The sequence below is a fragment of the Mesoplodon bidens genome, assembly GCF_964165515.1.
Source record: "Mesoplodon bidens genome assembly, chromosome: 12".
Classification (NCBI taxonomy): domain Eukaryota; kingdom Metazoa; phylum Chordata; class Mammalia; order Artiodactyla; family Ziphiidae; genus Mesoplodon; species Mesoplodon bidens.
This window is the reverse complement of record NC_138168.1, coordinates 67,094,649-67,117,385: the sequence shown is the minus strand read 5'-3', so window position 1 is coordinate 67,117,385 and position 22,737 is coordinate 67,094,649. Positions and strand designations below refer to the sequence as shown.

The following is a 22,737-nucleotide window of genomic DNA, read 5'->3' as shown; positions in this document are numbered from 1 at the left end:
CAGGATTCAGTGGGTAGAAAAAATCCAAGTGGGCTTTTGGAGAAGCACCTTTATGGATTTAAATACATCGTCCCCCCTCTATTCATAACAGTTGTGAAAATGTGAACGCACTATGCTCTATGTTGAGTCTATTTTTTGGTTCTTGAAGCTGTTGCTTTGAACTTCGTCTTATTCTTTCCCATGTTAAAGCCATTTGATAAAATAAGGAAAAACGCTCTTGGAAAAAGTTGATGTTTAAAATGTGGACTGCAACTAATTTTCAATCTTCTCTCCCCCTTTTTCCTTTTGTAGTATGACTATGAATATGACGAAAATGGTGACAGAGTCGTTTTAGGAAAAGGTACTTATGGGATAGTTTATGCAGGTCGAGATCTGAGCAACCAAGTCAGAATTGCCATTAAGGAAATCCCAGAGAGAGATAGCAGGTACAGTAATTGTGACTAATGAAAGCTGTTTTCTAAGGTATTTCGGTCGTTAATAGCATTAAAAAAATATTTTGGTAATATTCTAATTAATGAAACTCTGTCTGAAAACTCCATGGCTTTAATTAGCTCCCTCTGAGGTTTAGCTGCTGCATCATTCAGTGATTCAAGCACAACACTTTGGTGGGGAAGGATGGCATCTCTGAGGTAACAAGGACAGGACTTTCAAAGAGAAGAAAAGAGAATAGTCCTGTGTGTGTTGGGCTCAGGTTATGCTGGATCATGGTTGGTTTATTATCTGGATAGATGGGGAATAAGCACCAGCAGAAATGGTTTGAACCAGGGGTTCCAATTTCTGGTCAGACACGTAATGACGTTGGAAGTCACCACTCTGTCCTAGACAGCAACTGGAAAGCTGAACAAACTGAGAAATCAACAACTCTACTTTTTCCGAGCCATTGGAAAAGCGATGTCACAGGACAAACCACCGCCCCCCACATTGGAGACACAGTTGTAGGGCAGAAGCCCTATCAGATCCTCACAAAGAATGTCAGAGAAAGTCCCCTTCCCCAGGCTTCCTGCAGAGGTAGAGGGCAAATAACCATTTGGAAATGCACCTGTTCTTAACAAGGCCTGCCCTCAAGAGAAACTATTCTACCAGAGCCTAAACTCTGTGTCATCAGAGCCTAACTAACCTAGGGGAAGAGATGTGCCCAACCCCAGGCCACTCTAGCCATCCTATTCCACCGAAGCGGGGACTGAGAAACATTTGTGAAGTTCACAGCCCAGCAGTGCAGGCTCACTAAAAGACAAGAGACTAATGCACAAAACCACAGAACAATGCTTCCCCTCACCCTACACCTCACCACCATACCACTAAAGGTCTATTTAGCAGAGTTCTTTTTACCTAATACATCATGTCCAGCTTTCCACAGCTTTTTTTGTTTGTTTGTTTTGGGTTTTTTTTACAAAGCATACTAAAAGGCAACAAATACAGTTTGAAGACACAGAGCAAGCATTAGAACCAGACTCAGATATGACAGGGATGTTGGAATTATCAGACTGGCAAATTTAAAACAGCTGTGATTAATATGCTAAGGGCTCTACTGGAAAAAGTAGAAACCATTCAAGAACAGATGTCCATGTAAGTGGAGAGATGGAAATGCTAAGAAAGAATGAAAGAGAAATGCTAGAGGTGAAAAACACTGTAACAGAAATGAGTTTGAGGATATGTCGATAGAAACATACGAAACTGTTAAGCAAAGAGGAAAAAAGACTGAAAAAATTGAACAGAACATCCAAGAACTGTGAGATGACTAGAAAAGGTGTGACATACCTAAAGGGAATATCAGAAAGAAAAGAGGAGAAGAAATATTTGAGGAAATGGTTTGAACCACACATAATGGGGCCTTGAGGAAAATGGAGTGGTTTTTAGGAACAAGAAAGCTGTGCAGGGAGCAGGACAGCTGTGGTGGCAGGGTGATCTGCTGCTCCATGCCCCAGTGCCCTGTCCTACCATTTGTTTCTCCAAACAACAATTCTCTCTTCTCTCAGTCTCATGATTTCTGCTGCCTCAGAGCTTTTCGTACGGCTTCTCTTTGTAAGGTAGCTGCTCCTACAATCAATTATTTACATTTTCTACATGTTGTGGATTCAGACTCTGAAAGAGACAGAATTGGATTGAGTCTCTTGTTGCAATATTTCTTATTCGGCCAAACTTCAGTGCTGGGCTACATCATGTACTTATTTTGGCTGCCCCTCAAGTTCACGGTATTTGGCCACCGTGGTACAGTCACATGATCGGCTTTCTTCAGAAAGGACACTCCTGTGTTTACCCAACCTCTCCACTTGTAAATCTAAAAGGCACCTCAAGGTTAACATGGCCCAAGCTGAACCATGGATTTTTTTACCCTCGAATGTACTTGACCTGCAGGATTCCCTATCTCAGTTCATCTCACCCCACCCATCCAGGTGTTGAGGCTACTAGAATTCGTTTGGGTTCCTCTCTGTCTCGGTGTACGTTACTCCATCATAAGTTCTACTGTTGTCTCAACCTCTAATGTTTTCTGAATTTTTCCACTCTTTCCCATCACCAATCTAAGCCTTCGGGTTTCCCACGCAGACTCCTTACTGCAATTGATTCATAACTAGTCTCTGCATTTGAGGTAGGAGGTAGATGGGCCCCTGGGCTGGACAGCTGGTGTTTGTCAAGTGGAGTAAAATTGAAGCCTTGTTTTCCCTAGACACTCCAAGGACAAAATTAGTGGCCAGAGCTGAACTCTGCTGAGGTAAAGAGATAAGATGACCACTCCTAAGGTCAGGGAAAACTTCCCTGTCTGCACATGCACAGGAAGCCTCCTTGGGGGTCAAAAAGGGAGAGGGCACCACCCCATAATAAGTGTGGACATGCACCCACAGGCCTCTGCAGTGGAATCCATCTTAGCAAAAAATTGTGCATGCATGTTGGGGAACAGGTCACGTGTGAAAAAAGAAACAAAGTAATTGGCCAAAGGTAAACAAAGACCCGGAAGGACTGTCCTATATGAGTGATTTAAATTACCTCTTTACTGCACTCCTCCTCTTTAGAGAGGACGCCTGTACCCTTTCTCTCTGGGTGTGTATTTCTGCCTTGCTTCTGTCTTAAATAAATAAATGGTTTCTTAGTGTGCTCTCCCACTTGTTGTGCTGTGTCTCTAATAATAAACTTTGTGCCTGTTTTAGTTTTTGCCTCCTTGAAACATTCTTGCTTTCAAACGGGGACAAGAACCAGGGGAACTTTGCTTCTAGCCTCTAGCCCCTGGTGGACTAGCAGATAGGATTCCTGGTTTTAATCCAGGCTACCCAGGTTCGACTTCTGGGTAGAGAACTAAGATCTCTTCAAGCCTGCTCACTGCTGGCTCTCCAAGATCACTTCACTCTTTCCTCCACTCCTACTCCACCCTTCCTCAGAGAAGGCACAGAGATCATTCTCAAGTTGAAATCACATCATGTCACTACCACTTAAAACCTTCAGTGGATTCTCATGTAACCAGTGTAAAAAGCCCAGAACCCTTAGCATAGACATCTGCCTCCCTCTGGGGCCTCACCATCTCTATTGCAGCCACGCTGTCCTCTCTCTGTCCATCAGGCCCACCAAGACTCAGTCCCCAGATTTTGGCAGGATTGCCTCATTTTCATCAGTTAGGTCCCAGTTCAATTCTCAGGCCCTCAGAGACGCCTTCTCTGATTACCCCAAGCTGAAAAAGACACCCTTCTTTCCCATGCATCCAGTGTCCCAAGCCTCACCTCTCTTTCTGCTTCTCCATCCTTAGTCTCCATCCTTGGTGCATGACTGTGACAAGTGGCCAATGTGCCTTCAGCCTCCATATCTGCATTCCAGGCAGGAAGAGGAAAAAGGAAAACAAATTTTCTCAGAAATGTCCAGCATACTTTCACCTCTGTTTCATTGGCCAAAAGTGGACACCCGTAACTACAAAGGAGGCTAGAAACTCCGTAGCTTTTATGTTGGCCAGTGGTTTCCCCAAACAAAATCATAGAAAGAGGGAAGAACAGATATTAGATAGGCAGACAGTAAATTCAATTTTATGTTTTCTGTGATATTTTTACAGTTTCCCCTTGGTTAGTTCATGAGACATATATATGAATTCTTACGGAATGGTGATAGAAACTATTCATTAAATACCTAAGGGAATATACATAAATTTGTCATATTAAAATTTTTGTTAAATATTCCTATAGGTTCTTAAGTATTATATACATAGAGTGGATTTTTAAGCAATACAAAATTTTAAAGGGTTGTCACTATCAAATTGCTGCAGCAAACTCACTAATCTACAGCAACATCACCTCCTTTCCCACCACCAGATAAATTTAAATAGGTACTTGGAAGGAAACCACTTTTAAAACTACCTTTGTAGCTTAAGTTTATTCAGCTGCCACTGTGCACACACAGAGTACACCAACACCACTAAAGATCCATTTGGTATAATATGGGTTGTTCGAAAATACTTGCGTGACAAGCCCTTCTCTTGAACAGCTAGTGTGGGACATCTTTTCGTTACCTCTAAAAGAAGATTACAGTGAAGTCTATCATGTTATTGTGAGATACAGCACACAGAGGTATTTCCACCTTTGTGACCTGGAGAGGATTTTTCAGGTTGCTTTTAACAAGGTAGCAGTTACAAAGGATAATTGCTAAGATGGTAGAATGGGTATGAATAATGCATAATCCAGCATATACTAACCACTGCCATCTGTAGTGAAGGATCATAGCAACAAAAACAGCTTCTTCTGTGTTTCCCTCACATTCTAAAAACACTTTGTTAGAGCATCAGAGTCGTCGTAAGAGCGAGCTGGTGCATTTTAAGGACACTCTCATAGTCTGTCTCAGCTAGTTGTTCATCTCAGGTTGGCTTCCGCTAACATTCTACACACCCCTCGACTATTAGCTTAGATCAGGTATTTCCACCCAGCTGTATACTAGAGCCATTTGGGGAACTTTACTTATACTGATACTCAGGCCCTACCCCTCAGAATTCTGGGGTGGGTCGTGGGCATTGATATTTTTAAAAATCCTTCCAGGAGATGCAAATGTCCAGCCGAGGTTGGGAACCACTGCTTTGGATGGTTGTAGTGGGAATTTGACTCAGCAGAGGTGCTCTGGAGACATGTATGATTTAATAATTTTTCAAAGCTAAATGCATGTATCTCTATCTGTACCATTTCTTCTTTCCATTGTCACAGCTAATTGAGAAGAAACGGGATTTTCTTGTAATTCCTGTAGACGAACATTGCTTATTGACCTGAACAAATTATAATTTCATGCTAATTCAGTGCTTGATACTTAAACTTTCACTTACATTTAGTGAGAATTGCTAGGTGTTACTAATCATTTCCATATTGGAGAAAAGTTCTTTTTCTTAGCCAGGATGAATCCCGACTATTATTGTAACTTTGAGCTATCCTTTGGTTACGTAAGGAGGAGTGTGTGTAGTACATTTGTTTCTCCAGGATCTTATATTTAAACATTTATGATTGATATTTAATAGAGTGTCAGGGGCGGGAGCCCTTTAATTATCATAAACTGAGTTAGCCTCTTGCTTCAGATAATTTAGTCATCTTGATCTACCAAATCTATAGAATTGGCCCAATATTGCCACTATTTTATTTCATGCATATCAAGAGCAATCTTAGTAACTAGTGTTAATAAATTGGTTTAAACTCCATGGAAAAAGTAACTTGTAAATGTCTTCATAGTTGAGAGTCATTACCTAAGGATCTTCTTGGTAACACTGGTATTTCTTGTGTTAACTCATTCAAGCAATAGTCAAAATGGTGTCCCTAATTAATACCTTGTTAAGGGGGTTAGTTTAATACCAGCCTTTAGTTCCTAGAGCAATTCTAAAGAAAACTAAAATTAGTAAAAGATCTAATATACAAGTCAATTTTTTGTTGTTGTTGGCAGCTTTCTGAGTAATATTTCACAGAATATAAAAGTTTGTTTAAATTAAATGAATTTGCAGGAATTCCCTGGCGGTCCAGTGGTTAGGACTCAGTGCTTTCACTGCCAGAGCCTGGGTTCAATCCCTGGTCAGAGAACTAAGATCCCACAAGCTTGGCAGCATGGCCAATAAATAAATAAGTAAATAAATAAAGTTTAAAAATATATTTTAAAATTAATTAATTAAATGAATTTGGGTTTTTGTAACCTACTAATATATTATTCAATACTAACTGATTCTAGTATTTCTTACTGGCATTCAAAAAAATCCATTCTCCTTATATGGATTTGCCATTATAAGATCTGAGCATTTCTTACATGTAGAACTGAAGCAAATTATGAGGCAGCGTGCTTGTATTTTATGTTTTAGTGGTTAATGCCTTTCATACCTGTAGCCTCCATTGTACGACAGAAAAAAATTAGGGAATAGCTTTGAGCCTCTGTTTATGTTTATCGTTGCTGACATCCTACCACAGTTAGTTATACAATAATTATATTAATATAATATATGATGGTATATTAATATTCAGGATTGTTAAGAGCCTACAAACTTCATAGTACTTCAGATAATCATCAAAAGTGTTCTTCTGATTCCACATATATGCGTTAATATATGATATTTGTTTTTCTCTTTCTGACTTCACTCTGTATGATGATCTTATTTACAAAGCAGAAATAGAGACACAGATGTAGAGAACAAACATATGGACACCAAGGGGGGAAAGTGGAGGGTGGGGGGAAGGGGGTGGGATGAGTTGGGAGATTGGGATTGACATGTATACACTAATATGTATAAAATAGATAACTAATAAGAACTTGCTGTATAAAAAATAAATAAAATGCAAAAAAAAATCTATGGGTACCAAAGGGGAAGGGGGGGATGAATTGGGAGATTGGGATTGACATATATACACTATTGATATTATATATAAAATAGGTAACAAGTGAGAACCTACTGTATAGCACAGGGAACTCTACTCAGTGCTCTGTGGTGACCTAAATGGGAGGGAAATACAAAAAAGAGGGGATATATGTATATGTATAGCTGATTCACTTTGCTGTATGGTAGACACTAACACAATATTGTAAGGCAACTATACTCCAACAAAAATTAAAAAAAAAAAAATGTTCTGTCTGTTCCAGGAATACAAAACACTTTCATCTTATAATTTGGTAAAGCAGTATATACCAAGTACATGATTTTGAGGTCTGGTCTAAAACTGGTCTTTCAGTATGGAGGCTCGGTTAGGATTGGGTAAAAAAATTATGATAGAATAGAATTGGATAGAATAGAATCAAGGAGGCTTGGCATATAATGGTTTTATGTTTTCTACTGAAGAGTTGCTGGGCCTTTCAGTAAGTTCTGGAATGAATATTAATATTATTTGCAATTTTTATCTTCCTGAGCAAGAATCTCCTGGAACAATAAACTTATGAAGCCAATGGAATAGAAGGTCATGTTAATGTGGACAGTGAGCTGTGTGGATGATTTCAGTTTTTCTGGGTTCAAATCTTAGCTCTTTCACTTACTAGCTTTGAGATCTTGGGCAGGTTAGTTATCCTCTCTGTGAATCAATTTCCTTATCTGTAACGTGGGCATCTTAGCAGTACCTTCTCATGGGCTTGTTGTGAGAAATGAGTTAATATATACAGAAGACCTAGAACAGTACCTGACACATTTCCCCTTAGACTCTACCAGGGCTCCAACTTCACAGAATTTATGTGATGAGAAATAAAGGCCTTAGATGGTCATATTTGATTTCATTTATGGGAATTTTCCATTTGTATTGCTTAAATTTTTACACAAAAGTCTGTCTACATAATTAGCTCTCTGGCATTTGCATGTCTTTCAGATACTCCCAGCCCCTTCATGAAGAAATAGCACTGCATAAGCATCTGAAGCACAAAAATATTGTTCAGTATCTGGGCTCTTTCAGTGAGAATGGTTTCATTAAAATCTTCATGGAGCAGGTCCCAGGGGGTAAGAGATGGTTTTCTTTCCTTAAAAAGTGTAAGTTTCTACTATGTATAAATAAGGTACAAGGATATATTGTATAACACAGGGATTATAGCCAATATTTTATAATAACTATAAATGGAATATAACCTTTAAAAATTATGAATCACTATGTTGTACACCTGAAACTTATATAATATGGTACATCAACTATATCTCAATAAAAATAAAGTATAGGAAAACCTCAGAAAACAACTTACTTTAAAAGAAATATATGTTTCTAGGGCCTTGAAGAGGAGTAAAATTGAATGGGATTTACTAGTTTACAGGTCTTAATTTGTCTAAATGTACAGAAAAATTTGACATATGACATTACCTTACAGTTTATTAGGGGACAATAAATAAGTATCAGAACTGTTTTTGTATCAATCATCGTGACTTGGATTAAGGTTAGCAAACTGAGTGGTCTTTGACTGTATTTGATAATGACCATCTTCAGAGCAGGGACACTTTCCTATTTATATTTGAGCCCAAGTACTGTATCTAGTACAGTACCTGGGCCACTGTTAATAACCGATAAATGTTAGCTTAAATTCACGTTACATTATTAACGTGCTTTAAAGAATTCATTTGGATAAGATTTTATCCACTGTTTCTCCCTACTTACAGGAAGTCTTTCTGCTCTCCTTCGTTCCAAATGGGGCCCACTGAAAGATAACGAGCAAACAATTGGCTTTTATACCAAGCAAATACTGGAAGGATTAAAATATCTCCATGACAATCAGATAGTTCACCGGGATATAAAGGTAGGATGAACTAGGATTCATTCTCGTAAGTTCCCTGATGGGTAATTGTTTTATTTGCAAAAGTCATATTGTCTTATGGGTACTAATTTGGAATGATAAATAAATCCTAGAAACAGCAGAAATATATCACTCTGCCCTGAGTCAGTTATTGATATTCATGTCTTATCTCTTCTACTCAAGGAATAAACCCCTTAACCATGTGCAACCAAAAAAGATTCAGTTTCCACTATATGCCTGGCCCTGTTTCAGGTGCCCTGTGGGACTGGTGGCTCAGCAGAACAAAGTTAAACAGGATATGGTCCTTGCTCCCGAGAGGCTTACAGGCTGGTTAATCTTTGTATCCTTACTACTCAGTAAATATTTGTTCAATTAATGGATGAATAGTTAGAAGGAAAAAATAAAATCCCCACTTCTCACAAGTATCATATACTCATGTGTTGAACTAAAATTAGATAATTTATGAAATTCTCCTTAAAAAGGGAAAATTCAGAACTAGTAAATTTATGACTAAGTCTGGACTATTGAAAGTAAGTTAATATTACTACCCTAAAACCAACCCAAATACCCATTTATTTGTGCTACCCCTAAATATTCCAGGAAAAGAAGTAAAACAACATAGAAAAGAAAGGAAAGTGATTGAGAAGTTATAAATATTGTAAGTTAACTTATCATACCCATATCACACACAAATAACCCCTACTATCTGTAAACCTCGTTTGACCTTGTGACCTGAGTAGCAGATTGTGAACTGATAATATGTAAACAAAAGTGGTGTCAAGAATTCACTACTGAGATTAACTATTAAGGAAGAGTATAGAATCAGTGTCCTTTTTGCTGTAAGGACACCTTTACTTACTAGACTTTCAAGCCAACAACAAACAATATTGGAAGAAAGAACATTTTTCATTAAAATTCTCTCTTCTCTAGGGTGACAATGTGTTGATTAATACCTATAGTGGTGTTCTCAAGATCTCTGATTTCGGGACATCAAAGAGGCTTGCTGGCATAAATCCATGTACTGAAACTTTTACTGGTATGTTTTTGCAATGATGATAGAGACCTTATGTAATTAAAGAAATAATTGCTGCATTTGAGCATAATGTGAGAGAGAAATTTAGTCTGTGTTCTCACCAACATTCATGCTGATATCTTTTGATGCCCTGAGAAATGTTATAGAGAATTTGATCTGGCCCATTTTTTACCTCGTATTTATATGACTCGCTCAGTCTCCTGCTTAATGCCGCTGAAGATTTTTTTTTTAACTCTCAATTTGTTATTTGTTTTTCTTTTCATGTCATTACTTCTCTCCTGGTTGGTCTACAACCACTATAATCCTGATAAGATTCCTTTCTTTAACGTTTCTTTAGCCCAGCCTCTCAGTGATTCTTACTTATACTTTAATCATTTCCCATTTGGACTATGAGTTCCCTCTTTCCTAATCTGTTTACTCCCTGTGGTCTGTTCCCCTACACAGCACATAAATAACTAAGATTTTAATTCAGAAGAAGGAAGTGACTCACTAACTCAGAAGCCGGGTGAGGAGAAAGCTTTCCCGAGAAATTAGGCAATGCAGCTACTGAGCTGCCGCTGGAGCAAAATCCTGGGAGGGTGGAGACAAAGTGATTTCCAAACAGGTGACAGTAGCCAAGAGGAAACAGAGGCTCAGAGAGATTGACTGCCCAACAGTTATGGGGAGGACATCTGGAACTCCAACCCTGCTCTCCACTCCAAGTTTTTACCACTCCATTATTCTGCTGATTCTCGTGAAATGTTAAGTTCTTGTTATTGGGAATTCCCTGGCGGTCAGTGGTTAGGACTCAGTGCTTCCACTGCTTTGGCCCTGGGTTCAATCCCTGGTTGGGGAACTAAGACCCTGCAAGTGGCATGGTGCTGCCAAAAAAAAAAAAAAAAGATAATGAATTATCTTTGGTCTAATATAAAGCAAAATGGCCAGATGTCCCCCTTTCTGAATTCTGTGAGGAGGTGGCATGGCCTCCATTTTGCAGATGAGGAAATTGAGAGAGAGAAGGGACTTCGTACCCGGAAGTCACAAGTGTTTGTAAACGATAGAACTCAGATTTGTAATCCACCCCTTGTTCTTTGCTTTGATCTTCTTGCCCAGTCCATCTTTCTCTCCACCTTGCTGAAGAATCTGTTCTGGAAGCCTGGAAAGGGGAAAGGAAGAGAGAGAGAAAGTCTATAAGGTTTCTCCTCAGAACATTCAATCAGCAAATTCTCTGACCCCATTCCTACTCTCACGGCAGTGGGTATTTCAGGGCACAGAATTAAACACATTTAGAATGTATTTTTTTGAACAAAATAACTTTCATCCTTCTAGCAACTTTAAATATATTTACATTTCTTTTCCTCATACTCCCTCCATTTGGCAAGAGTCACTTTAGATGCTGCCAAGACTCAGTAATTTCTGCAAAGAAAATCCTTACTTTCAGACTCTTGATTTGGGCAAGGTGTTAATTTACTATCTGCTGCTTATCTTTAAAACATTTTTTTTTAATCACCAGAGAAGTTGTAGTAAAGCAGTCCTCCAGGACCCCTCTGCTTGGACTTCTTGCACTGACCTCTTATGATGTGATGTGTGTGACACATATGCATGGGTCTGTCTCCAGCGCTGATCACGAGGGCCTGGGGTGTGCAGGCCTCACAGCACTAACTCAGCGCTGGCCAAGGCACAGGTATAGGCAACCTCTGATGAATTGAGTTGAAAGACAGTGACCTGTGTGACTTCTTAGTGATTTGGTGAAAGGGAAGGCAGCAGCAACTACTCCCTATGGAGCGCTTACTGAATCCCCGTTAAGTGCATTATATGTTATTTCATTGAAATTCATATATCAACCCTAATCCTTAGGTATCATTTTCCCAGTCTATGGTGAGAAAATTAAGGTTCAAAGAGGTTAAATAACTTGCCTGAGGTCACAAATCTAGTAAGAAAAAGAGCTGCAGTTCAACTAGACTTAACATGCCAAATGGAATGAATTAGCTTCTCCCGAAACCTGTTCTACCCACCCTCTTCTCTGTCTCGATTGGCCACTCCAAACTTAGAGTTATCCGTGGCGCCTCTCTTTTCTCACGCTTCAACTCAATCCACCAAGGAAACCTATTGGCTCTGCCTTCAAAATGTGTCCAAATTTGGACCAGTTCCTCCCTCCTTCCACAGCTCCCACCTCACCTGCATGACCTCAATAGCCTGTTCTCCCTGCTTCCACTCTTGCCCCTACTGTCTTCCCTCAACACCACAGTCACAGCAATCCGGTAAAAATATAAATCAAGCCCTATCACTCAAAGACCTCAATGGCTTTCTATTTTTTGAGTAAATAGACACCAAAGTCCTTACAATGATGGACAAGGCTCAGACCTACTCGGAGTCTATTACCTTTTAGACCCACTTCCTACCCTTCCCACCTTGCACAGGCCTTCCTGCACTTCCTTCATTACACCAGGTGGGGTCCTGCTGCAGGGCCTTTGCACATGCTTTTCCTTCTATAACACTCTTCTCCCAACTCTCTCCCTGGCTAAGTCCCTCACCTCCTTCAAGCCTTAACTCAGATGTCATCTCAGTGAGGCCTGTGATTGCCCTGTTTACATGGCAGCCCTTCCCTGGGCACTTCTGATCCTGAACCCCTGCTTTTTTATCTTAACACATCACTTACTAACATTTATATTATTTATTTATTTATTGTACTCTAGTTTATTGTCTGTCTCCCACTGCAAAAATGTAAGCTGTACAAGCCCAGGGATTTTTGCCTGTTTCAGCCACTGCTATATTCTAAGTGCCTGGCCTCAGTATAGTAGACCCTCAGTATAGATCTGCTAAATGAATGAGTGGATGTAGTGTGACATCAAAGTTTAAGCTTTTAACCACTAACTTGTAGTGGCTCCCTGGGTGGTTGCAGTGGCAAAGAAATTCTAAAACAGATTATTTTAAAGTAATTTTTTATTTTAATGAAGATATATGAGCTATGGGTTTTAGAGTTAATACTCTCACTTGTTTTCCTTGGGCTAATGTTCAGATTGGCTTGATCTTCATTATCCAACTCTATAAATCTCTTTATATAAAATATTGTGTCATGTGCTTATGGAGTAAGGAGAGCAGATAGGAACACATGACTAAGCCTGCTTTTTTTGGCACTTGCTCGATGGGGGATAATTAAACACAATTGGCAGATATTGCTCTTTGAAATATTATCTGATGAATAAAAACATTGCATAATTCATTGTTAAGATATTACTTGAATTGTCCAATTTTTTAAATTCACTATAGTTTTGGTCAATTGTAATTCCTACTGAGATATTAGTACAGCTTAAATTCTTTCATTAAGTCTGTTTTAGATCCAGAGATAAAAAAAGAGTGGTAGACTTCAACACATATTTTCTAAACAATCAGTTGATTTTATTTACATTGTAAAAAATGATCACTTTGGGGGAAGCTATCAATGAAGAGAGATCATAACAGTTTTCTACTAAGGGTAGTGATTTGAGGAGCGTGGTTACCTTCTCCTTCACCAGGAGAAATGCTTTCCTCCAGCAATGTTACTGATTTAAGCTGAGAGCAGACGTGTGGAGTCGTATATGACTGTGAACATGAGCTACTCTCATGTAATGATGAGGTCTGGAAGATAAACCTGGCAAAATGGCAATATGTGACAAAAATAATATACTTCTCCTTATGTTTATAAACGCAGCCAGTTTCTAGCCTTTGATAGTGGATTTTATAGGAACTGTTTAGAGGAAATTTGTGTAGCAGTTTTCACCTATAAATCAGGCATGGATCATTCATAAAAGGTGTTGCCTGTATTTATCAAAATGTCTGTCACTTTGGTTATGAATCAGAAAATACTGAAGTGGCTCTTTTGGCAAATGCCTCAGAACTTGAAATAATTCATTATGGCATCTTGGATGGGTTATATCATTTGTGTGATTATATCATTTGTGTGAGTATATCAGAAGCGAGGGATATGCAATTATCTGTTCCTGTTCACACTCCTGACTCATTGCTGGACTTTGAGAAATCACTGCAGGTTAGATGTATAAATTTAGCCTCTAGTTTGAGCCAATGAGACAATTGCAATTGAGTGTCCACTTGGGATATATGAAGCCAGAACTAGAACCGGAGTTCTTGGTCCCCACTTAATGCTCTTTGCGTCATACCACACTCTTCGACTCTCTGATTCCATGAAGCCTTTTAAATCTCCTCTCCTTTTCTTTCTGTTCTTCTAAACTCTGGTGATTTGTCTATACTGATGGCTCATGACCTGTCTTTGACCCATTAAATCTGTTATCCATGGACCACAGGCTCACAGCAGAAGCCACGTATGTTAGATTTACAGAATAACGTACACCCAAAATTATTTACATTATTATTATTTTTTTTTAGAGGATATTGGGGGTAGGAGTTTATTTATTTATTTATTTTGGCTGTGTTGGGTCTTCGTTTCTGTGCGAGGGCTTTCTCTAGCCGTGGCAAGCGGGGGCCACTCTTCATCGTGGTGCACGGGCCTCTCACTATTGTGGCCTCTCTTGTTGAGGAGCACAGGCTCCAGACGCGCAGGCTCAGTAGTTGTGGCTCACAGGCCTAGTTGCTCCACGGCATGTGGGATCCTCCCAGACCAGGGCTCGAACCCGTGTCCCCTGCATTAGCAGGCAGATTCTCAACCACTGCACCAGCAGGGAAGCCCCTATTTACATTATTTTTAACAGTGACTTTCAGAATCTTCATGCTTTCATGATTAAGAAATGAGAATGAAAACAGAAGAACTGAGCATTCAATCAGGAATTGAGAAATAACAGACTAAGGAAATGGATGAATGACCTAAATTTTTCCTGGAAAAGATTAGAAGTATACATAAAGGGAGTCTTCATGTATTTGTAAAACTGATTGAAGAAAAATGTGTGTTGATATATTTTCTGTTATTCTCAAATGATTGTTAGAAGTTTCTAAGAGTTCCCAATGAAATGATGCCTCAGTTATAATCAACTATCTAGGAAAGGAGAAAGTATCTATTCGTAAACAGATAATATTAGTATGCTATTTTTATGTCACCAATGAAATCCATTATGAAAACTGCTATTTCCCCTTTTATTAACAGCAGAAAAAACTGGAATTCAAAGAAGATGTGCTATTAAGACCCGAATCATGCTTTTTTTTTTTTTCCGAATCATGCTTTTAAAGTTACCTTATTTATATAAAGAAATTGAAACTGTCATTAGGTGTTCATCTGTTTTCTCTTTTTAAAGTGTAACTGTGTTTGAATTATGTGCAGGTACCCTTCAGTATATGGCACCAGAAATAATAGATAAAGGACCAAGAGGCTACGGGAAAGCAGCAGACATTTGGTCTTTGGGCTGCACAATCATTGAAATGGCCACTGGAAAACCACCCTTTTACGAACTGGGGGAACCACAAGCAGCTATGTTCAAGGTCACATTTCATATGTCTTAAATGTCTTAAAAACCAGTGGTTAAAGCTCTTCATAGCTTCTGGATGTTCCATGTGTGTATGTCATATTTTTTAAGGTAAAATGAAAGGAGCCTAAGTAAGCACAATCTAAGATATAAAGTTCAAGATTCACTCCCCCTGGTCAACACCTCTGCCTCACATGGAGCATCTCTCTCCATATTAGTTTTCCCAACTATAAAGTGAGATTCAGCGTAACTTCCTGTGACTGCCCTTTCACAATGCAGTATAAATAACACATCACTCCACAGAAGATGATTCAAGCTCTTTGGGAAACACAGTCTGAAAAATCTTCCACTGAGGGAGATATAAAAACATGTTTTATCCATTTAGGTATTAAAGACATATTTTCCTTTACTCCTCTATCATAATAGTTTGAAGGCTCCTTAGATAAAAGGGCATAGTTGCTATTTTAAGTACATTAAACTTATTCTCATCTATCTACTCTTCTAGCCTTTTAATTTGCCCATTAGTAACTGTTTTTGGGGGGGGGAAGGAAGCAGCTCCATCTCTCAAAACAGGGAGCACATGATATGCAAATAGGCCTGAGAGAGCCCAGGGGCCACAGCTTCACCATCCGGGGCCTGGGCAAACAATGACCTGCTCATGAATCCCTGTAGTCCTCACCTGCCACCCCACCAAGCCAGAGGAACATTAAGCTGAACACCTGTTTCCCAAGAAGTAAAGCTCACATGTCTGCTATTCTCTAAGGCATCGGACTTTTGATCATAATTTGTTATTCCTTTCCCTGCCACTGATTGTGTTTCTAGTACTAACTCCATTTGTGAATAGCCTCTTATGAGGGACCACGTATTACATACCTTCTGTGTTTGTACAAAGCTTGGTTTACTTTAAGAGACAATATGATAGGCTACTGCTGATACAGAAATAGTAGTGTAACCAAACCTGAAAGAACAATGAGAGCTGCTCCGGGAGCTGCCTTTCTGGACCTGAATGGATGTCTTTCTCTTCTTGGCCAGTCTTTCAAGTTTTCACCAGTCTCTAGGACTTCACTCTGAAATGCTCCTCTGTTACCCACACGGTGCCGGGGTTATTATACAACATGCTTTAGATGAGATAGCGTACTCTGGCACAGATTTGCAATGTTTGAATCCAGGCTCTGACACAGTCAAACTATTTGATGACTTTAGGTAAATTACTTAACCTTCTTGTATCTCAGTTTCCTCATCTATAAAATGGGTATAAAAATAGTACCTATCTAATAAAAGGGTTTTGAGGAGTGGATAAGACAATATGTGCAAAGCACTTAGGACAGTGGCTGACACACAGTAAAGGCTTTATAATTATTACAGATAATTATATCTTATTATCTATATAATAATAAATTCATATAAGCTATTTATAGCAAAACTTCCTTAGGAAGTTTTCTCTGTACTAAATACATGAAAACATTACTGAAAAAAAATTAGAATGACGTCAATGAGAAGAAAGTTCTCATTGTTATAGGAAAACTGTGTAATTTTAAGTATTTTTATCTATTTATTTTATTTCTTTATTTTTGGTTGCATTGTGTCTTCATTGCTGCGCGGGCTTTCTCTAGTTACGGAGAGTGGGGGCTACTCTTCGTTGCGGTGCGCGGGCTTATTGTGGTGGCTTCTCTTGTTGCAGAGCATGCATGGGCTCTAGCCAGCGGACTTCAGTAGTTGTGGTATGCGGGCTAGGTAGTTGTGGCTCACGGGTTCTAGAGCGCAGGCTCAGTAGTTGTGGCACATGGGCTTAGTTGCTCCGCGGCATGTGGGATCTCCCTGGACCAGGGCTCGAACCTGTGTCGCCTGCATTGGCAGGTGGATTTTTAACCACTGTGCCACCAGGGAAGTCCCCATTTTAAGTCTTTTTAAATATCTCTTTTAATGTAGGCAATTTGAGACAGGGAAAACTTTCACAAACCATGGCACAGGAGAAACAACATATGCTTTAAGCCAAACAAATGAAGTTTCAGCTACCAGATGTGCCTTTCCATAAGCATATAACCTCACACCCGTGAGCCTCATTTTTCTCATTGCTGTAACAGGGATAATATTTAATCCACTGGGCTGCTGGGAGTGTTCGGTGAATTCATGAATGGAAAAGCCAAGCACAAAGCTTTGAGGACTGAATTATTATTTCACAGTGCTGCAGTCTACTCTCTTAAGCTAATTACTATGCCTGTGTCACTGATAAACGTACAGATGTGCTCTGGAAACTTTCCATAACCTACAGAAAACACGTCCTGTCTCACTTTGAGAAAAGCCATGAAGTTGTAGTATATGATAAAGGAGCTTGTTGCATTAGGTGACCAGGTTATGGGACCCAGAGCCCATGGGATAAGATGGTCACTCAGAAGTCACGTTGTGCTGTGTCTTAGGTGGGAATGTTTAAAGTCCACCCGGAGATCCCAGAGTCCATGTCGGCAGAGGCCAAAGCGTTCATATTGAAATGTTTTGAACCAGACGCTGACAAGAGAGTCTGTGCTAACGACTTGCTTATGGATGAGTTCTTAACAGTTTCAAGCAAAAAGAAAAAGACACAACCTAAGCTTTCAGGTATGTCGTTGCCTTGAAGGGGGTATAGGTCAGAGTCACTAAATCCTAAACTTTTAAGGAGGAAGATTTTTCCAGAAGTAAGCTAATTTGCTTAAAGACATCACTGAAAACTGCTCAGGAAGCAGTGATACCATCAGTTTCACAAATGCTAGGACCTCACCCATAATAATCTTCCATCACATGGTTAGTAGGGAACTAGAATATAAGCATCTGTATACTAGCATTGGTGATACAAAGATCAAAGTTAAAGGGGTGAAATGTAGCCTCTTCAAGCTGAAACTCCAAATCGCCACAGATGGGCTATAGGGCTATTACAGAGCTGTTAAACTTCTAAGCCATCTAGATAATATGTTCTTTTAATTTTAGGTAGTAGAAAATACTCATTGCCTCTTAGAGGAGACTATCTTTCTGAATAACTAAACCCCCCTCAAAAAAGAAAAAAGGAGAAGATTGCCAGTTATAAATAAAATAGCAGTGTAAAAATATAAATTGTCTTTTTGCAATAATTTCCATAACTCATTTCAGAAAAGAAAAAAATGCAAATGATTCGTTTGTTGTTAGCATTTTTGGGGACTATGTGGGATGTCATGGGCAGACTGAATGTTTGGAAAGGACATCAATCCCATTTCAAGCATTCACTTCATCTTTTGTTGATTTCTTAGTTTAACAACAAACCCAACGCCTGCTTATGTTGCTGTGTTTGCTTTTCTTTCCACAGCTCTTTCAGCTGGATCGAATGGTGAGTTTATTTTTGTATTGTCCATTGAGCCGAAGCTTGGTGCATCATAGTTAAGCTCTAGACTGCCTGTCAGAGAGCCTCATCCTCTGCTTCTTGCTTACATGGAGGGGCTCCTCTGGGTACTAAGGATGTGTGGCTGCAAGCCTGGCTGGGTTCCTTCCTTCAGAAAACCCCTCGCCTTCCTCCTGCATGAGAGAGGCTTCCATTGTTCCTCCCTAAATGGAAGACGGGGACTCTGTTTTTGAAATCTTCAATTTGAGAGGAGTCCATGCTTTCTTATTGAGGAGGCAGTTGACCACCTAATGGATTTCTTGGGGAAAATTTCAATGCCAGACACCTTCCTCCATCGCCTTTGGCGTCCTATATTCTCTCTGGATTTAGTTGGTCAGGACAAGTTGTGATTTTTAATATTGGCCTTTGCAGATCATAACTAGGAAGGTAAATTTGCTCTAGGAAGATCAACTAATGCATTTCAAGGAACAGGAAAGAACTGACCATGGCTTTGGCTCTTCCTAAGTTGGATGAGCTGTTGATCACGTAGGCAGGGGGCTTAATTGTTCACTGTGAGTGTCGTGTGCATTCTTCCACAGGCCAGGGGCAGGCTTTTGCAGGTTCCTTAAGGTTCCTTAAGGTGCCTCGGCCCAGAGAAGAGGCCCAGTAATTGGGGTTTCTTGGCCACAGCCTTTCCAGATTCCTCCTTGAATTCTGAGAGTCAAGGAGAACTCTGTGAAGAGAACGCCCTCCCTTTCCTCCTTTCTCCACAAGCAGCCTAGACGCCGGAAGGCAGTCACTGCGTCTCACAAGGTGGACCCGGGGTGCTCCACAGCCTCCCGACCAGCCTGTTTTTGGTGTCATAAAATGGGCACTGACTTTGGACTTAAGCAGAAGTTGATTCACTTTGGACTTAGTTGGAAGTTGGTTCTGATCCCAACTGAGCCACTTTCTAAATATGTGACATGCAGCAATTTACTTGTTTCATCAGGTATTCTGTTGAGAACAGTACCTACTTGACAGATTTAGTTCTGAGAACAAAATAAAAACTATATACCAAAAGAGGCTGGAGCCATGCCCAGAAGCTCAATGCATGATAGCTTTATCCCTTCCATATGGGTCGGTTTTTGTTTTAGGAAACATTCTCATCACGCACATATTTAAATTATGTGAACTCAACTATACACACTTGGCAAGAGAGAGCTAGAGAGAGAGAATTTAAGCTGATAGTTTTGCCCACAAGCCCTCTCGGTGAGCATGTGCCTTAGAACAAGCATGAGATGGAAGGTGTCCACCTGCTCAACTCTGGGTCACCTTTCCCACATGCCCTCCCCCCTCTGCACTCAGGATGACTCAGGAGCATTTGGGACTCTGCTCTGGCTTTAGAGTCTAACTTAAGATATTTTAGAATCTTAAGGGACTTCCTAGCAGTCCAGTGGTTAAGACTCTGTGCTTCCACTGCACGGGGCACGGGTTCGATCCCTGATTGGGGAACTAAGATCCCACGTGCTGCATGGCCAAAAAAAAAAAAAAGATATTTTAGAATCTTAAGGTTTTATAGAGTCAGAATTAAGAGGATGGGCTTTGGGGTCAGAGCTGGGTTCACGCATTAACTGGGTGACCTTGGAAATGACTTACCCTTAGTCACCTCATCTGTCCAGTGGATTCAATTAGACAACCTGCCCATGGGTCTTTGTAATTATTAAATACGATTACACGTGTGGGATGCTTAGCAACTGCCGTAAGGTGGTTATTATGACTATTATTGCTGGTCCCTCTTGCTCTGGCCTGCCCATGCCCCAGTGGCTCGTTTAGAATTGTAGACCACAGTCCAAAAGTCCCCTCTCCTTTTTTTTTTTTTTTTGCGGTACGCGAGCCTCTCACTGTTGTGGCCTCTCCCGTTGCGGAGCACAGGCTCCGGACGCGCAGGCCCAGCGGCCATGGCTCACGGGCCCAGCCGCTCCGCGGCATGTGGGATCCTCCCGGACCAGGGCACAAACCCACGTCCCCTGCATCGGCAGGCAGACTGTCAACCTCTGCACCACCAGGGAAGCCCTCCCCTCTCCTTTTCCTAAATACCCTCCTGTTCCTCCTCTCTCAGAGCTTCTTCCAGGCCTCCTGAATTCTCCGGATGTTTTTTTATCTCCCAGTGACCCATCCGTTTCTGTTCTGCCCTCTTGGCCTGAGACATTGATTTGCTTGATAAAGATGTTTCTGGCAAAAATTACTTATTTTAAAACCAGTATTTGATGAAACGTAGGTACCTCCTATTGTGCCAGTTCAGTCTCCATCAAAATAAAATAAAAGCTTACATTTGTTATAGGAATCATAATGTCTGAGAACTGGGAAAGACCTAAGAGATCATCTAGTCCATTAGTTTCCAAAATCTGTGTTTAGTAAAGAACCTTTTTTTTAATATGAATCCTTAAGCAGAGCCCTGATATATGACTGAAAGAACATATCTGTTTCAGGGAAAACAGGGTTGGAACCTGTGTTCTAGAATCACAGAATCCTACTCACCCCATCCAAGGCAGCCCCAAGAAATAGGTGAACCTTAAACTTCTGAGGCACGCAGTTTACAAATTATGAATCTGGTCCTTTATTTTATAGATATGAAAACTAAGACTCATAAATGACCTTCCAAATAGGAGGACAATAAAAACGAAGGGCTCAGAACCCAGAACTGTTGGGCCTGGTGCTTCCTCCAGTTTCACACCCCTGAGATACTCCTTTCAGAGCCCAGGAGGCCCTTTCCTCACCGACCCCCTGCATGGGTTACACTGAGCATTGGGAGGCACCGTGGTCCCACGACCAGCCTCTTTCGAAGCATAATTTTGCTACTCACTGAAACGAGACACTTGACAAATAATCTTGCTGTCTTTCAATAGGTGTGTCTGTGTGTGCACGTTTTTAGACGCATTAATCGTCTCCTTTCCCCTCTCGTGACACGCAGAGTATCTTAGGAGCATCTCCCTGCCAGTGCCTGTCCTGGTGGAGGACACGAGCAGTAGCAGTGAGTACGGCTCAGTTTCTCCAGACATGGAGTTAAAGGTGGATCCCTTCTCTTTCAAAACAAGAGCCAAGTCCTGCGGAGAAAAAGATGCCAAAGGAGTACGGACGCTCTTTCTGGGGTAAAGACCTGGCTTGTTTTGGGTGAGAGAAGTATGTTGTGTGTCATTTTGTGAAGAAAATTGTGACTTGTGTTGTCTGAATTATTACAGCATCCCTGACGAAAATTTTGAAGACCACAGTGCTCCACCTTCTCCTGAAGAAAAAGATTCCGGATTCTTTATGCTGAGGAAGGACAGTGAGAGACGGGCCACGCTTCACAGGATCCTGACGGAAGACCAAGACAAAGTTGTGAGAAACTTAATGGAATCTTTGGCTCAGGTAAAACCCCTCATGGAGACTTCATTTCCCCTATTTTAACAGTGTCGTAACCACTTGGAACTGTCACACGTGATGTGAAGACATGAGGAAGCTGCTGCTCTCCTGATGATAAAACAAACCAGGGATAGACAGATCCCTAACACAGAAACTGCGTTTTTGAACATAAGCTATTTTTAAGTCAGAAGCAAAATTTTCATGTTGATGAAGTTCCAGCTGGTCCCTACAAGACTTTTCACCCTTCATTCATTTGTTTATTCATTCAATCAATAAACATGCACTGAGCCATGTGAACTGCTAATTTTGATATTAGCATGAGGGTACCTGCCATTGGCTCCTCTGAGCATTTGGGAAACATCACAAATTCAACAGAGACCCCTGTGCTTGGAGGGCTACAATTAGATGGAAGGTGATGGGCAATAATAAGTAAACTATCTAGCGTGCTAGGAGGCCATTCGTGCTATGAAAAAACAAAGCTGGTCAGTCAAACTCGTTTTCCCTGGTGTATTTGTTTGCTAAGTTGCCGTAACAAAATACCTTAGACCCAGTAGCTTAAACAACAGAAATTTCTCTCTCACGATTCTGGAAACTGGAAGTTTAATAGCAAGGTGTTGGCAGGTTTGGTTTCTCCTGAGGCCTCTCTCCTCGGCTTGCCGATGGCCACTTTCTTGCTGTGTCCTCACCTGCCCTCGTTTCTCTGTGTGCCCCTGGTGTCTCTTCCTCTTCTTATAAGAACACTAATCCTATTGGATTTGGGCCTCACCCTTATGATCTCACTTAACCTTAATCACCTCCTAAAGACCCTGTCTCCAAATACGGTCACATTGGCGGTTAAGGCTTAAAAATGGGAATTGGGGGGTGGGGGGAATGGCACTGTTTCATCCATAATACCTGGGAAAATGTATTCCCTGGGATTCTGT

General features: G+C 40.5%; 1 protein-coding gene across 3 annotated transcripts in view; it reads left to right on the top strand.

Annotated features, from left to right (window-relative positions):
* MAP3K5 (mitogen-activated protein kinase kinase kinase 5) overlaps window positions 1–22,737 on the top strand; it is a 227,742-nt gene that overhangs the window by 177,303 nt on the left and 27,702 nt on the right. For all 3 annotated transcript variants that reach the window (XM_081251030.1, XM_081251029.1, XM_081251031.1), the window contains 9 exons: window positions 292–425; window positions 7,776–7,903; window positions 8,549–8,685; window positions 9,613–9,718; window positions 14,964–15,121; window positions 17,523–17,700; window positions 18,419–18,439; window positions 21,384–21,561; window positions 21,652–21,820. In XM_081251030.1, coding sequence (XP_081107156.1) covers window positions 292–425; window positions 7,776–7,903; window positions 8,549–8,685; window positions 9,613–9,718; window positions 14,964–15,121; window positions 17,523–17,700; window positions 18,419–18,439; window positions 21,384–21,561; window positions 21,652–21,820 — 1,209 coding nt within the window. The remainder of the gene's footprint in view (window positions 1–291; window positions 426–7,775; window positions 7,904–8,548; window positions 8,686–9,612; window positions 9,719–14,963; window positions 15,122–17,522; window positions 17,701–18,418; window positions 18,440–21,383; window positions 21,562–21,651; window positions 21,821–22,737) is intronic.